Consider the following 15869-nt stretch of genomic DNA (forward strand, 5'->3'; position numbering starts at 1 on the left):
CCCCCCCCCCCCTTTTTTTTTTAATTTTTTTTTTTTGCAAATATTAGCGAGAAGCGAGAAGCAGACTGCCCCGTCTTATTTGCCTAGGTAACCTACATATCTTCCCTAACCTCAATGTGATGGAGGGCCATCATTGTTGGGATTACTGTCTCCAGAATCAGAACTCTGATCGCCTTGATTGTTGGACTGATCCCGATGACCCACCATGGGCTTCAGCACTCGACTAGGCACCCACAGCAGTCCGCGATCTGAGGAGACACACATATACCCTCGACCATTAAAAATGACCGAACCAGGCCCCTCCCAGATCCCGGTGGCCGGATCCCTGTACATCACTTTAAACTGTGGTAGGGTCATTGCTCTATTGAACTTGAGATTCTGGTGATGTATCATCACAGGTGGTTCTTCTCAATCACCCATCAGGCACAGATAATTCAAGGTAAACAGTGCTCGGTACAGTCTTTGCTGTCCCTCAGTTTCCACTCCCCTTTGCTTATTCAGATAGTCCTTTAGGACTTGATGAGTACGCTCTGAGTCCCTGCCCTGTCGGTGAGTGTGGAATCCCTGTCACGTGTTTGACACCCCATTTTAACATAGATGTCCTGACTTTCTGACTAATATATGCAGGCCCGTTATCTGTCCTAATCTGCTCAGGGACTCCTAACACTGCGAAGCAAGCAAGTAGATGTTTACACACACGATGCGCTTTTTCACCTGGCAACGTGGTTGCCCATATCATTTTTGAAAAGGTGTCAACTGTTACATGCACATATTTTAGTCTACCGAATTCTGGGACATGCGTGACATCCATTTGCCACAACTCTGAAGGCTTTTGGGCAAAAAGTGAGCTTCAATTCACAAGTAGCATGATGATATTTGATTTCATTTCTTCTGTGTTCCTGTTCTTTGTCTGTGAGATAGCTTTTTATGTTACAGTCTTAAAAATGTCACACCTGTTGTTAATGGATTTCTGTTTCAGCAGCCTATGAAAATGAAGACCATTTACTTTGGAAACCTGGTGTGATTTCAGAAAGTAAAGTTAAAGAATACCTTTTTGAAACCTCCTTAAGAACAGGAAATGAAGAAGTGATTGGCAGAATTCCTGAAGGGCTATATACAAGGGACAATGAGCAAGTATGTTTTATATCCTGTACCATTTGTGACTATTCCATTTATTTTTTTTTCTCATTAAGATCCTGACCCCAATCATATCTATTGGTAATTTTCATAGAATAATAGAATGGTTTGGGTTGGAAGGGACCTTAAAGATCATCTAATTCCAACCCCCTTGCCATGGGCAGGGACACCTTCTGCTAGACCTGGTTGCTCAAAACCCTATCCAACCTGACTTTGAATGCTTCCAGGGATGGGGCATCCACAACTTCTCTGGGCAACCTGTTCCAGTGCCTTACCACCCTCAGAGTAAAGAATTTCCTAATATCTAATCCAAATATATTCTCTTTTAGTTTAAAGCCATTAAGCATTCTCTTGTCACTACACTTCCTGACAAAGAGTCTCCCTCTCCAGCTTTCCTGTAGGCCCCCTTTAGGTACAGGTAATCTGCTATAAGGTCTCCTCAACATCTTCTCTTCTCCAGGCTGAACTCCAACTCTCTCAGCCTGTCTTTGTAGGAGAGGTGCTCCAGCCCTCTGATCATCTTCGTGACCATCCTCTGGATTCCTTCTAATAGGTCCATGGCCTTCTTGTGCTGGGGGCCCCAGTTTGAAACACAGTACTCCAGGTGGGGTCTCATGAAAGCAGAGTAGAGGGGGAGTATCACCTCCCTTAACCTGCTGGACACGATTCTTTTGATACAGCCCAGGGTGTGGTTGGCATTCTCGGCTGTGAACACATTACCAGCTCACGTCAAGCTTCTTGTCAACCAAGACCCTCAAGTCATTCTCCTCAAAACTACCCTTACTCCATTCTCCACCCAGCCTCTATTTGTGCTTGGGATTACCTCAATTCAGATGCAGGACCTTGCACTTGGCCTTGTTGAACCTCTAATGAGGTTTGCATGGCCCACCTCTCAAGCCTGTCCAGGTCCCTCTGGATGGCATCCCTTTCCTCCAGTGGGTCAATCATACCACGCAGCTTGGTGTCATCGGCAAACTTGCTGAGGATGCACTCGATCCTGCTGTCTGTTTTGCCAACAGAGATGTTAAATAGCACCAATCCTTGAGGAATGCCACTTATCGCTGGTCTGCACCTGGACATCGAGCCATTGATCGCAATTCTTTAAAGAACATGTTTAAAATTATGAATATTTGAATGTTGGCAGTGTTGTGTTCTGTGATGTTTGATTGTCATGCTCTTGACAAATCCAGCCTTTTTTAATAATTGTATGTAATATTTTATATTTGTTTAATTAAACCTTGCCTCAACTTTTAGATGGTTCTGCTTTTGGCTGTTATTTTATTTTTATTTTTTATCATGTATAAAGACAAATTACTTTTTTTTTTTACGTGAGGTGCGCTCATCAAAAGGCTAATTTCAGTTGTTTAGATAGGATATTTGCAGTTTTTGACTCTTTTACAAAGACTTTTTATTTTATAGGCACTGTATGAACTTCTCAAGAGTAGCCATAATGTTAAAGAAGCAATTGAGAGATACTGTTCAAATGGAAAGACATCTCAGGGTAAGAACAGTACCTGAGTTTTTCAGAAATGTGTTTAAAAAAAGTGTTTTTATTTTTATTTTTTTTTCTGTCCAGCTTTTTATATTCTTGAGTAGGAATCAGATTGCTAAGTACGTCCCTTTCAATTATGTCTTTTGCACAGATTAGGTATAATCTGACTGTTGGTCATCTGGAAGTTTCTGCTAGAGATGTTTGCAACTTTTATAAAGTTCGTAGGATCAGCTTTTACACCTTTTCCTCCACTGCTGTTATAAGAATGGCACAGACTGAGAGATGGATGGGAAGCTGTGATTTTGTTCTCAAGAGTCAGTTCTCACCCATGTTACAGTGCCTTTTTGAGATCATGGTCAACTACAATCAGATTATATTTATACCAGTACCAGAAAAGCATAGCTGGCTATATAAAGGAGCCCCACTGTCTTCCACACTGCATCAACGTTCTGCTACGTCAATCCTAAACTGGTTCCCACCATATTATTCTGTAGGTCTTTGACAGAATGTGGAGAGCTTTGAGTTAAGTGGAAAATGAACTTCTGTCTTGCTTGCTGCTAACTTTATTACTCCCTTAAATGATAAACTCTGATTTTCATTTAGTAAAGACAGTTCTTGTGTTTTAACATTCATGTTGCACAAAGCAAAAATGGACTACGATCCCTGCTGTAAATTGATATTGTAGCAGATATTCCCTACTCAGAGCTGGATCCAGAGGGAACTTGAATGTTTACAAGTTAGGTGCCTGGAATAGAGCTAAACAATAAGGAGATACTAGTTGCAGGGCCATGTCCTAAATCCCACGCCTCTCTAGGGTTTAGATTACTGTTCAGGCATTGAAAAATACTTCTGCCCATTTGTAGTTCAGAGCCTCAGATTTTGTCCTAAGGGCTAGTACCCGCTTCCCACACCCTAAGTTAGATGGAACTTAAAATACTGTTGTGGTTTAACCTGGTCCACAGCTAAACACCACACAGCTGTTCACTCACCCTCCCCCCTCACTCTCTGGGATGGGGGAGAGAATCAGGAAAGTGAAGCCTGTGGGTTGAGATAAAGACAGTTTATTAGGACAGAAAAGAAAAGGAAAATAATAATAGTAATAATAATAAGTGTGTACAAAACAAGTGATGCACAATGCAGTTGTTCACCAATGCTCAGTTTCTTCCTGAGTAGCCAGTCCCCTCACCCCAGCCAGTCACCCCTATATATTGTTTAGCATGACATCAGATATTATGGAATACCCCTTTGGCCAGTTTGGGTCAGCTGTCCTGGGTCTGTCCCCTCCCAGCTCTTGCTGCATCCCTAGCCTGCCCGCTGGCAGGACAGAGCGAGAAGCTGAAAAGTCCTTGTCTTGGTGTAAGTGCTGTTCTGCAGCAATTAAAACATCAGCATGTTATCAGCACTCTTCTCATCCTAATCCAAAACATAGCACCCTACCAGCTACTAGGAGGAAAATTAACTCTCTCCTAGCTGAAACCAGGACACTTTAAAACTTGAGAGCACTGTAGAAAGGAGTGCAAAATTGTATGAGAAAGAAAGAAAATGACTTTGTAGTAGAATGGTTATCACTTTCATCTGGGAGCAGAAAGGTCTTGGTTCCAGTGCCTGGTTCCAGAAATGCTTTGAGATGTTTTTTTTCCCCCCGTTGACTTTAAATGACAGCTGAACAGAATTTTTTAGATCACCATTATGAATTCAGGATTCTTGAAAATTCCTCCGTTGTTATATTTAGACCTAAAGCCGTAATCAAGATATGAAAGCAACTGTACTTAAGACAAGACTGGTATATGTAAATAGTTTGAACTGCTTTGTTTAAAGCATATATTAAAAAACATATATTAAGGCAGGCTGTAGAAAACCACAAAATAAATTGGCCCCTTGTTTGCATCTTTCTTTTATTAGTGACTTTGTTTGTAAAACTAAAATTCACTTTTACAAGCTGCAGGTTTTTAAAACAAACTGGTTGTTCCTTTGCTCTTTTTACAAACAGCTGCTGCTCCTTGTGTCCTATGCAAGAAGTACTTTGGAAAAAATAATCTCACTGATATCTTGGTGGTATTTTAAAGTCTTGTGAGTTGTTGTTTTTAATGACAAATTTCATAAGAAATAAATCAGAGCTTTTGAATGTCCTTTGCCCTCAAGGATTAAATATTTTAGAAATCAAACTCTTATGATTCTCTATAAACAAGAAGTGTTAGATTTCAGGTAGGATACCTGTACAGTAGATGAAAGAACATGAGTCTAAATAACTGGCCTATTGTTTTTTGGATCCATTTGGATATTCGTGTGTTAATAACACATTTTATTCTCTGTAATAGTTTATTGAGCAAAAATACACTTATTGTGCTGTTCTTGTTATTGTCAGAAGAGATGACAGCATGGACAGATGAAGAATGCAGAAGCTTTGAACATGCACTTCTGATTTATGGAAAAGACTTTCATCTCATACGGAAAAACAAGGTTAGCGTTTTTACAGTGAAATGGAAGAATTGGTAGATGCTGAAAATCTGTAAGAGCAATGCATTTGTCCAAAGTCACGCAGAAGAGTGAAATAAGAACCAACAAACTAGAACCAGCTTGGTGTTTTTGTGTTAACTTTATCTTGGATATCATTTGAAAAGGTAGATGAATCTGTATTATCTCTGAAATTGACTTAAATTGGCACCACTTCCATTTATGCACTTATATTTTACTTTAGTTTAAATGTTTGCCTTGCCTAGTATAGTACTTCATGCTGTGGCTGTAGGAAGGGAAAATGCCTCTTTACTTAATTTTATCAACAGGAGGGTGTAATTATACAGAAACAGGTTTAGCTTATTTGTGTTTTCAGAAGACAGTGCTATAGGCATTGATCAGGACTCTGTTTTCTGGCTAACGAAGGAGTTCTAATCTTGATCTGGATTGTTTCCGATTTATTCCTCTGTGCCTGAAGAATAAGGATTGGATATTTCTTGATCAAAAATATGTATCACTTGGTACAGTTGACAGTATTGGACACTTCCAAATTTTGTGTGTGTTTCCTTTATGTTTTGATAACATCTTGAGGGTTTTTTTTGTTTTCTTTAGGAGACTGGTGTTTGTCATATTTCAGGTAAACTTTACAGTGTCGTGGTTGCTGTTGAGCAGTAGTTGACTAGTCCTGCTCAATACTTGACTTGTCCTATGATAAACGTTTGGGCAGTTGAAATTTTAAATGGACCTTACCAATAAATAATAATTCCCCAGAGATGCAAAGAAATAATTTAAAAACACTAAAAAATATATATAAAAAAAATCCAACATGCAACAAAGCACACGATTTGCAGTATCTGTCGCTATGGACTAGAATTTGTCTAAGAAATCCAGTCGTTTTTATCCAAGTAGGTAAAACGTCAGAAAATTTGGGGAGAGTCCTGGGACCCAGCATAAACTGATGTCACTTGTATATGGAAAGTATCAGCTAGTCAAGATTTAGTGCATGGAGAAATTTAACGACAGATGCTTCCTCATCACTGTACTGCAAAGCATTAGCTGAGACATCAGATACTAGGTGGTGCATATGGGCATATATTTATTTTCTCCCCTGCCTGGTACGTTCCTGTCTAAACTAGCAAGGCTTATTACTATGCCCAAGGCGTTTTGGATTTGCCTCTGATGCTTCTGTAAGCTTGATCAAGCTCAAGTATAGTTTACTGCCATACTATATCAGGATGGAGTTGTATATTCTAGTATATAGTGAAACTTAAACAGGAACTGTGGGCTGGTGATGATTTGAAATGTTTCTGCATCCAAAAATTGGTATATTTTATAAGAATATAGGTAGACGTAACAGCTTTTTCTCCAAGAAACTGACTTTGCATAGCAATGTCCATTTTGGGGCTGAAAAAGATGAACAGTTAACAGATCAAAATGAGTCTCTTAAGTCCTTAATACCTTCAGGACAATTCTTACTGAAGGGGGTCTAAGACAGCTGGTCAATATTCAAGCATCACTTCCTCCAAGTTCAAGATCGGTGCATCCCTATGAGTAAGAAGGCAAGCAAAAAGGGCAGGAGACCTGCATGGATGATCAGGGAGCTCCTGGCAAAACCAAACAGAAGGAGGAAATTTACAGCATGTGGAAAAATGGATGGGCCACTTGAGAGGAATATAGGGATACTGTCAGAGTATGAAGGGATGTGACAAAGAAGGCCAAGGCCCATTTGGAATTAGATCTGGCAAGGGATATCAAGGGCATCAAGAAGGGCTTCTTCAAATACATCAGTAGAAAAAGGAAGACCGGAGAAAATGTTGGCCCACTGCTGAATGGGGCGGGTGCTCTGGTGACAAAGGATACAGAGAAGGCGGAGTTGCTGAATTATGTTTTTTGCTTCAGTCTCCATTGCAGATATCAGCCCTCAGGAATCTCAGACCCTTGGAGACAAGAGAGGAAGTCCAGAGAAAGGAGGACTTTCCGTTGGTCGAGGAGGCACCCACCTCACTTAGCAGTGCACCCACGTTTTCCCCAGTCTTCCTTTTGCTTCTGATGTGTTTGAATAAGCCCTTCTTGTTGTCCTTGATGTCTCTTGCTAAATTTAATTCTAACCAGGCCTCGGCCTTCCTCACTGCATCCCTGCATTCTCTGACAGTGTTCCTATATTACACCCAAGTGGTCTGTCCCGTTGTCCACAACATATATGTGTTCTTCTTCTGTGTAAGTTTTCCCAAGAGCTTCTTGTCCATCCACACAGGTCTCCTGCCCCCCTTGCTTGACTTCTTTCTCGTAGGGATGCACTGGTCCTGAGCTTGGAGGAAGTGGTGCTTGAATATTAGCCAAATCTCCTGGGTCCTCTTTTCCTCGAGGGCCCTGGCCCAGGGGATTCCTCCAATTCGGTCCCTGGAGAGGTCAAAGTTAGCTCTCTTGAAATCCAGGGTTGCAGTCCTGCTTTTTGCCCTGCTTCCTCCTCGCAGGATCTTGAACTCCAACATCTTGTGATCACTGCAGCCAGGACTGCCCTCAGCCTTCATGTTTCCAACTAGACCATCTCTGTTTGTTAGTACTGGGTCCAGCAGTGCCCCTCTCCTTGTTGGCTCACCTACCACCTGCATCAAGAAGTTATCCTCAGTGTTCTGCAGTAACCTCCTGGACTGTTTGTTCTGAGCTGTGTCGTCTTCCCAGCAAATATCAGGGTGGTTGAAGTCCCCCATAAGAACCAGGGCCTGTGGACGTGAGGCAACTTGCAGCTGCCTATAGAAGGCCTCATCCACTTCCTCTTCCTGATCCAGTGGCCTATAGTAAACACCCACCACGATGTCACCCCTGTTGGCCTGCCCTTTAATCCTCACCTATAGGCTCTTGAGTCGCATTTTGTCCCCCCCCCCCCCTATGCAGAGCTGCATAGCTTCCAGTTGCTCGCTCACATAAAGAGCAACTTCACCACCTCACCTTCCTGGCCTGTCCTTCCTAAAAAGCACAAAGCTGTCGATGGCCACATTTCAGTCATGAGAGCTGTCCCATCAGGTCTCAGTAATTGCAATGAGATCATAGCCCTGCAACTGCACGTGCACTTCCAGTTCCCCTTGTTTATTCCCTATTCTGTGTGTGTTTACATAGGTGTTTGAGTTGGGCTCCCAATGCGTCTGCCTTTCTGGATGGGGCAACTATAACTAGTCCATGTGGGCCTATGGTAGCTCTCCTGTTAAGCTCTGTTCCCGCTCTGGGCATCCTTTGTTGGCTGTGGTGTTCAGCTGGCGTAAGTGGGATGGCATGTCATCCTGTACTTTATCGCCAGCATCCCTGATGATATCCCCCTCCCCCACTGAATCTAGTTAAAAGCCCAATCAGTGAGCCCTGCCAGCTCATGACCAAGGACCCTATTCCCTCTTGGGGAAAGATGAATTCCATCTGATGCCAGCAAGCCTGGTGCAATGTAAAGCTTCCTGTTGCCAAAGAACCTGAAATTTTGGCGATGACACCAGCCACGGAGCCACGTGTTAATGGATGCTACCCTTCTGTTCCTGTCGCTGTCAGTACTGGGGAGAATGGAAGAGAAGATGACTTTGCGCACTCAAGTTTCTGATCATCCATCCTAATTCCTTGAAGTCCCTTTTGATTGCTCTGAGGCTACGTGTTGCCCCTTCTTCTCCTCCCATATGTAGGACCAGCAATGGGTAATAGTCTGAGGGTCAAACCAAGCTTGGAAGTCTCCTGGTGACATCCTTAACCCGGGCCCCAGGAAGGCAGCAGACTTCCCTTAGAGGAGGGTCCCTCAGTGGCCTCAAGTTGCGCCAGGGGAGGTTTAGGTTGGAAATCAGGAGAAATTTCTTCTCAGAAAGAGTAGTTAGGCATTGGAACGGGTTGTCCAGGGAGGTGGTGGAGTCACCTTCCCTGGGGGTGTTTAAGGAAAGGTTGGACATGGTGCTTAGGTATGTGGTTTAGTAGGTGATATTGGTGGTAGGGGGGAGGTTGAACCAAATGATCTTGGAGGTCTTTTCCAATCTTAATGAGTCTATGATTTTCAGAGGTCCCTTCCTACCTTGGCCATTCTGTGATTCTACTGTGCATATCTGCTGTCAAAGCCTTGGCAGTTTCTGACTTTCCCAAAAGGAATGAGTACCCCGAGTTTTTTCTGCTTCACTTCTTTCACTTCTCTAATGAGCTTTTTCTATTTTAAGAGATTCTGTCTTACAGTTTAAAAAATGTTATAGTTTATGAACTGAAATGTTTCCGATAGAGTTTCAATCTATTCAACAACAACAAAAAACAATGTAATACAGTAGAACAGATGTAACAGCTGTTTGAAACTGTAGATTTCTTATGTCTTGTAAATTTCTTAATTGAGTTGGTTTGTTCCAGATTCTAGAGTAGTAAAGGTAACAATATTGCAGGTATATGGGAATTGGAGAAATGACAAAACATAAGTCTTTACGTAAATTTGTCAATTCTTCTTGCCTTCTTTTAGGTAAGAACCAGAACAGTTGCTGAGTGTGTGGCTTTCTATTACATATGGAAAAAGTCAGAACGTTATGATTACTTTGCTCAGCAAACAAGATTTGGAAAGAAGAGGTATAACCATCATCCAGGAGTTACGTAAGTAAAATGTTCTTAGAATGTGTTTTCTATTTCAAATCCTAAACATAGAAGACTTCCCCCTGCCCACTTTCTCCTCCTGTCATTGCAGTCTAATGCTGCAGTGGCTATGACAACTGAAATTCAATCCATCATCATTTTAGGCCTTAATTTAATTTTCATGGTAAATAACTTATTATGGGTGTAATATTCTTTTAGGGACTACATGGATCGTTTGGTAGATGAAGTGGAAGCCCTTAGTGGAGTAGTACATTCTTCAGCCTTAACATCTAATACTCGAACAGAAACCATTCCTGATCAACAGCTAAGCATTCTGAACTCGATCACTGCCAATGAGTTGACAGGTAAATCAAGGGGGGGGGGGGGGGGGGCAATCTTTGTTGTGACTACATAAACTATTTCATTTACATTTGTGTTCATCTGTGTTTTTTTTCCAGCACTGACAAATAGTGTAGCTACAGTCTGCCGCGCTTCAGATGTGAACTGCCTGGATGATGCCTTTCCTTCTATGGACAACTTACCCCGAGCACCAGTTAATCATGTGCCTGTTGGAACAGAAGAATTGCTTAACTTGCCTAGCAATGGTGAAAGTGATTGTTTTAATTTATTTGAGACTGGCTTTTATCATTCAGAGCTAAACTCAATGAACATGTGCAGTGAAGAGACAGACAGACCTGCAAAGAGATTGAAAATGGGAATTGCTGTCCCAGAATCTTTCATGAATGATGTCTCTGTAAGTAACCTTAGTGTGGACTTTGAGAACCACACGCATCATATTACAAGTGCCAAAATGGCTGTTTCAGTGGCTGACTTCAGCAGTCTATCTGCAAATGAGACAAATGGTTTTATCAGCACCCACGCTCTTCACCAACATACTGCTCTTCACTCAGAATGACTGTAGAAAATGAAACAAACGGTGGGTACTTTATGCAGTAGTAGTAAACTTGATGGGAGCTATCAGGTTTGCCTAGTCTTTCACTGGAAGTTTGAACTTTATGACATCAGTGATGTCTTTGTATATATAGAACTATATCTTGATTTATCAAGAGTAATTTCTTTTTTTTTTTTTTTTTCAGTCCATAAATGTGGAAATGTAACATGATGCTTGGCAGAGTTTGGGACTAAGAGAACTCTGTGTTGCAGCTTTAAGCTCTGCTTCAATGTTTTTTTAAAGCCTGTAGACAGAGGCCACCATTTCAAAACCAGCACAGAAGTTCTGAACTGATTGGAGTGGCTTTTTAGTCTGTTACTTCTGCTGTAATAAATGTAGTGGAATAACAGTGTTTACAGGTATCAGTCCTGATCCCTGCACAATGTAGCATTTTTTTTTTCTTATAAAGGCAAGTATGGGTTTCTTTAACTTAAACTGCACAAACATACAAGCTTTTTTTTTTTTTTTTTTTAATGGGACCTTCTCTTGTGATACTAAACTAGAGCACTTCAGTTTACAAAACAGCAAGTTCATCTTGGTGGAAGCTAGTACAAGGGACTTAACATGAGTAAAGTATGAAGACATGCAATTGGATGCTGTTACAAAATTATAGGCCATGGCTACCTTACACAAATAATTATACTGCCAGAGGTGTCTGTGTACTTTGACCTTACTGGCTTAAGCAGATGCATTTTAGGCTGTTGTATTCTGATGGGTTTTGTCTACAACTTTGAAGAGTAATATAATTGTGTAACTAAGCTTTATACAATGTCAGCTGCCTTAGGAAAGTTATGGTCTGCACAGTTTAGGATTTACAGCTAGTCTATTTTGGAAGACATCTTAAATTGTTTGGAGCGCTGCAGTTCAAAGTGTTACAGTTTTGAAGGACTGTATAGTTTATATAGAAATAGTATAACAAGAAATAGTATGTATTTAAAAACTTCAGTGTGGATTGCATTTATCTGTTTTTAGTAAAGTCATTAGCTGAAAAATGGCACTTTGCTACCTTGGACAAATAGGAAAAGATGAGTAAAAAAGTAGCTATTTAACTTCAGTAAATTTTTATTCTGAAAGTTGAATGCAAGTTAGAAAGTGCAAGTTCCAGAAAGTTTGTATTGCAAATGCTTGTTCTAATTCTTATGGGACAGTTGAACCAAACATAGTACTGGTTTGTAACATGTAGCATACAACTTGCAGATATTTTTTTTTTACTGAGAATCTGAACCTTATTTCCATAAGATTAGTTTTCTCTCCATAATTTTCTTTGCACTGATCATATTATAAATTTAATTGGCTCTAACTAACTTGTTTTCATTATTCAAGTGATTAAATTTATGTTGCTGATATTTGTAATAGTTGCTTCAAGGTCATCCTGAGTAATTAGAAAGTAGTGACCTTAATATTTGAAAGGGAAGAGGGTATTTATTATGCATACTGTGAACTGCATTGACATCCTGAATTTTAGATGGAAGCATGGAGTTTTCTTTACAGCATGGTAATGAAGATTACTTTGAAGTGTTTACACAATAGCACCTTTACTATATTAAAAAGAAATTAGTTGAGCACAGTGGACAAAAATAGATAATTTTGTAATCAGTTCTTAACTTATACATCTGATATATGTAATTCTAGTAAGTACACAGTAAATAATGGGTAGCCTTGACCCTGTTGTACTCTGGCCTTTTTTAGCCAAGTTGTCAGCTTCTGGTTGCTGTTTTGTGCTGAACTCTGTACCTTATTTCTTTTGTTTATGAATCAACACATTTTATTTAATTTTGGAAAATATTGGCCATAATCATTTATTATTATACATTCAAGTTTATCTGTGGGTTTACAATGAGTGGCTGGTGTGTATTACAGAAAAAATCATTATACAAAAATCATTATACAAATATGACTGATTATACCAGTTGCACTTAAATGAATATGCCCATTCTCATTAACTGATGCAGTAATATATTCGGTTTATCTATGCATTGCTGGGATCTTAATGTAGACAGAGACTTGTCTAAGGTTTAGGTTGTCAGCAAGTTGAATGGACACTTTAGTTATTTAATAATGACTTTTGACCAAAATAATTCAGAAAATGATATGAGAGAAAAATGAATTTCATCTAGTCTAATAGATTTTTAAATGCTGATCTTATTTAACCTGTTGGCTAGCTAGCTGATATTGTTTACTTTGAATTCCTTGTGAAAATGAGGCAATAATTTGCAAGGTTTTGTAAATATGTAAATCTTCATCTTTTTAGTTACCTATTTCACTATTTACTGACCACTTCTGTGTATAGTAACATTTTTGTGCATGCTCGATGTGACGTTCATAAATCTGTACCACTATGGCTTTATCCATGTAAAATAGCTATTTATTGTTTTTTTTTTCCTTTTAAAAGTTGGACTTATTTTTCTCTCTATTTAAACATTTAAATGGAGAACTTGTTACCATTTTTTTAATAGAATTGTGTTTTAAAAGTCAGCATGAAGATAACTGAATTGCAAGCATATGAAGAAATTATATTGCCTTGGTTCTTAGATGGTGAAGCACAATTCTTATAACAAACTGTGATGAATTCTTTGTCCTTTGCCATGCTTTTTCCCCATACAAACAAACCAAAAATCCATAATGTGCGATTGCAGTATTGGTAAATGTATTCTTATTTATGCACAGGGAATCTGAAGAGGATAGCTGATTCATTTAGAAGTGTAACTGGTGCTGTGATTATAGCAATACTTATACTTTTGTTAAGTCTTCTCATGCTATATTTTCAAATGTTTAGTTTTCCTCTTGTCATGGTCAAACTACTGAATTTATTTGAAGGATGTACAATACTATTTGAAGAATACTAAATTGTGTATAATTAGGTCAATTAATTGCTTCCTTTTTTAATTTTTAAAACTGAGAGAAAAAATGTATGAAAACTTCAGATCCAGTAGAACATAGTGATGCTCCTTAATTTAACTGAAGTCTCTAGTGAATATTTCAACTTTGAATGTAAACTAATGGATAAACTGACCAAGAGGGACATTATTTGCCCAGGACTACAAATACATTATCTACTGATGGCAAAACTGAATACAGTAATTTATAAATTAAACGACAAGGTTACTATTTCTTTTTATTCCTATTTTTCATTTGAAAAAGGAAAATACCTATTGTATTTTACAATTGATAGTATGGTTAGAGTCCTCTTAATAAAACAGATTCCAGTTATTCTCAGTTCAAAGTAAGTACCCTGTGCATAACAATAAATTTATTGACAATCAGAACATGTTTTAGTATCAGATGTTCAAGAGGGAAGTTGCTGTTGTTGCATTGGTTTTAATATTTGTACATACACTTTTTTTAGCATTATTTTGTATTTGTTGTACTTTAATACCTGGTGTACAGTTCCAGAAATAAATGTCTGGAAATCTTTCTTTACTTGTAAAGATTTTCATGCATCTACACCATGTTTGCTATTTCATTTTCAGAATTATTCAGCACCAACTTCAACCACACTTTAAGATACTCTGGGTAACACTAATGTACATGCTACCCTTCCACCTAATGTTATAAAAGGAAGAGTGACAAAAGTAATATGCAGGTAAAATAAGAAGCAATGATTTCCCTCAAACATTAAGCACAGCAAAATTGTATATGGGACTTAGGCATAGCTTTTGTGTAACAGCACAGCACCATAACCTAGTATGTAAACTATAGGGAATACAGTCCTGTTCTCTTATATAAGAAATCCTGAAGTCTACAATGTAGATCTACACATCAGGCTCAAGTGCAGGTGTGGATAAGAAAAATTATACTCTGCTTAGGCCTTAATGCCTAAGTTAGACTATCTGAAATGCTTCTGACGTTTTTCCTTCCTCAAGAAAAAAGATTACGGATCTTGAACCCCAAAAAGCACTATTACTTTCACTGGCTGAGGCAATTAGCTCTGCGGTAGATGTGTGCAGGAAGTTTCCATGAATCGAGGGAGCGGCCAGGAACCGACAGCCCTCGTGAAGGCGGTTGACAAGGCTTGGGCAAAGCCAGGACCGTCCCCACGTTCCTCCCCCTGCCCCCCCCCCCCCCCCCCAGTACAAAGGCTACCTCTAGGGAGCGTGAGTGACCAGGAGCGGGGCAAACAGCAGGGCGCTGAAGCTTGGCCAGCTTGATCAGGGAGCGGTGGTATCCATCCGGCAGAAGGCCGTGGCCTTAGGGAGCTTGGCACCCACCACAACCGATGCAGCCTTCCAGACAGAGATCTGGGGGGAGCACCCTGCCACCCAGGTGTCAGGCTGCCAGGTGTGCCCTACTCTTATACCACTACAGGATGGTAGTAGTGAGCACAGTTGTGGGAGGTGTGCACAGCTTGAAGAACTGCTTTGCCTGGTGGCAGAGCTTTAGGAAGAGGTGGGACAGGCTGAGGAGCACTAGAGAGTCAGAATGAGTTTGACTGGTGGGGTGGGTAGTACTCTGCTATCCCCGAGATGGGTTCCTCAGCCAGCTGCTGCACAAGAAATTAAGGTTCCTCTACTAGCTTGATGCCAGGCAGAGGCAGGGGACCTAAGAGATGGGGGAGTGGAAGCAGGTTCCTGCTCAATGCGGAAGGTTGTTATAAGTGGCAATGACAAACCCACCCTGAGGCAATAGTCTCACAACCCCAATGAGCGCAATAATAATGATTTGGATAATTACAGTAACCTCTTCCCGGATTAGAGGCTGGACACATATAAAAATCCGACTGATTATTACACATTGGTCCCACAGTCGTTAGGTCGCAAAGGTCAGTCTTAAAACTAGGGGCACCAGTCGTAGTGATTTGCTGTATGACTTTTTGACTTTCCCATTGGATCAGGCTCCACTTAAAAGGTTGGTGCGGATGGTGTTGAGTCACTGCAGGATGAAATCACTGTGAGAACCCCCAAGTACCAATAGGAATGGCTGAGGCTCATTTCTCCCCACTATTCACTCCTCTGCCTCTCTCGTCAGTTGGGTTGCAGCCAACTACGAGGGTTTTAGTTCTTCTCGGCAGCAGTAGTGTTCTTCAGGGGAGAGCCTTTACCTTAACCCACGGTACCTATCGGGTTCGTCGCAATGTGAGCTTCAGGTCTTTGTTCCCTGGAGCGGCCTCCCACTTCTCGTCACAGATGGGTCCTTTAACACAGCTGGCATGTGTCCATCCTTTCTCCGCAGTCCGGATGGCTGTTTCTGTAGTAAGCAAAACAACATAGGGGCCTTCCCATTGTGGTGTTAGTGTAACTTCTTTCCAAGTCTTTATCAGGACCT

The 15869-nt window shown here is 40.4% G+C and overlaps 1 protein-coding gene across 1 annotated transcript; it reads left to right on the plus strand.

Moving 5' to 3' along the window:
* Nucleotides 1-963: 963 nt before the first annotated feature.
* Nucleotides 964-14022, plus strand: LOC118159651 (mesoderm induction early response protein 3-like; the record flags this gene model as incomplete). Its single annotated transcript, XM_035314219.1, has 6 exons — nucleotides 964-1134; nucleotides 2557-2638; nucleotides 4995-5089; nucleotides 9549-9676; nucleotides 9875-10020; nucleotides 10114-14022. Coding segments are annotated over 6 exons (1080 nt in total), but the record flags the coding sequence as incomplete, so codon positions are not given.
* Between the last annotated feature and the right edge of the window lie 1847 nt (nucleotides 14023-15869).

This window comes from Oxyura jamaicensis, unplaced genomic scaffold (assembly GCF_011077185.1).
Source record: "Oxyura jamaicensis isolate SHBP4307 breed ruddy duck unplaced genomic scaffold, BPBGC_Ojam_1.0 oxyUn_random_OJ71459, whole genome shotgun sequence".
Classification (NCBI taxonomy): Eukaryota; Metazoa; Chordata; class Aves; order Anseriformes; family Anatidae; genus Oxyura; species Oxyura jamaicensis.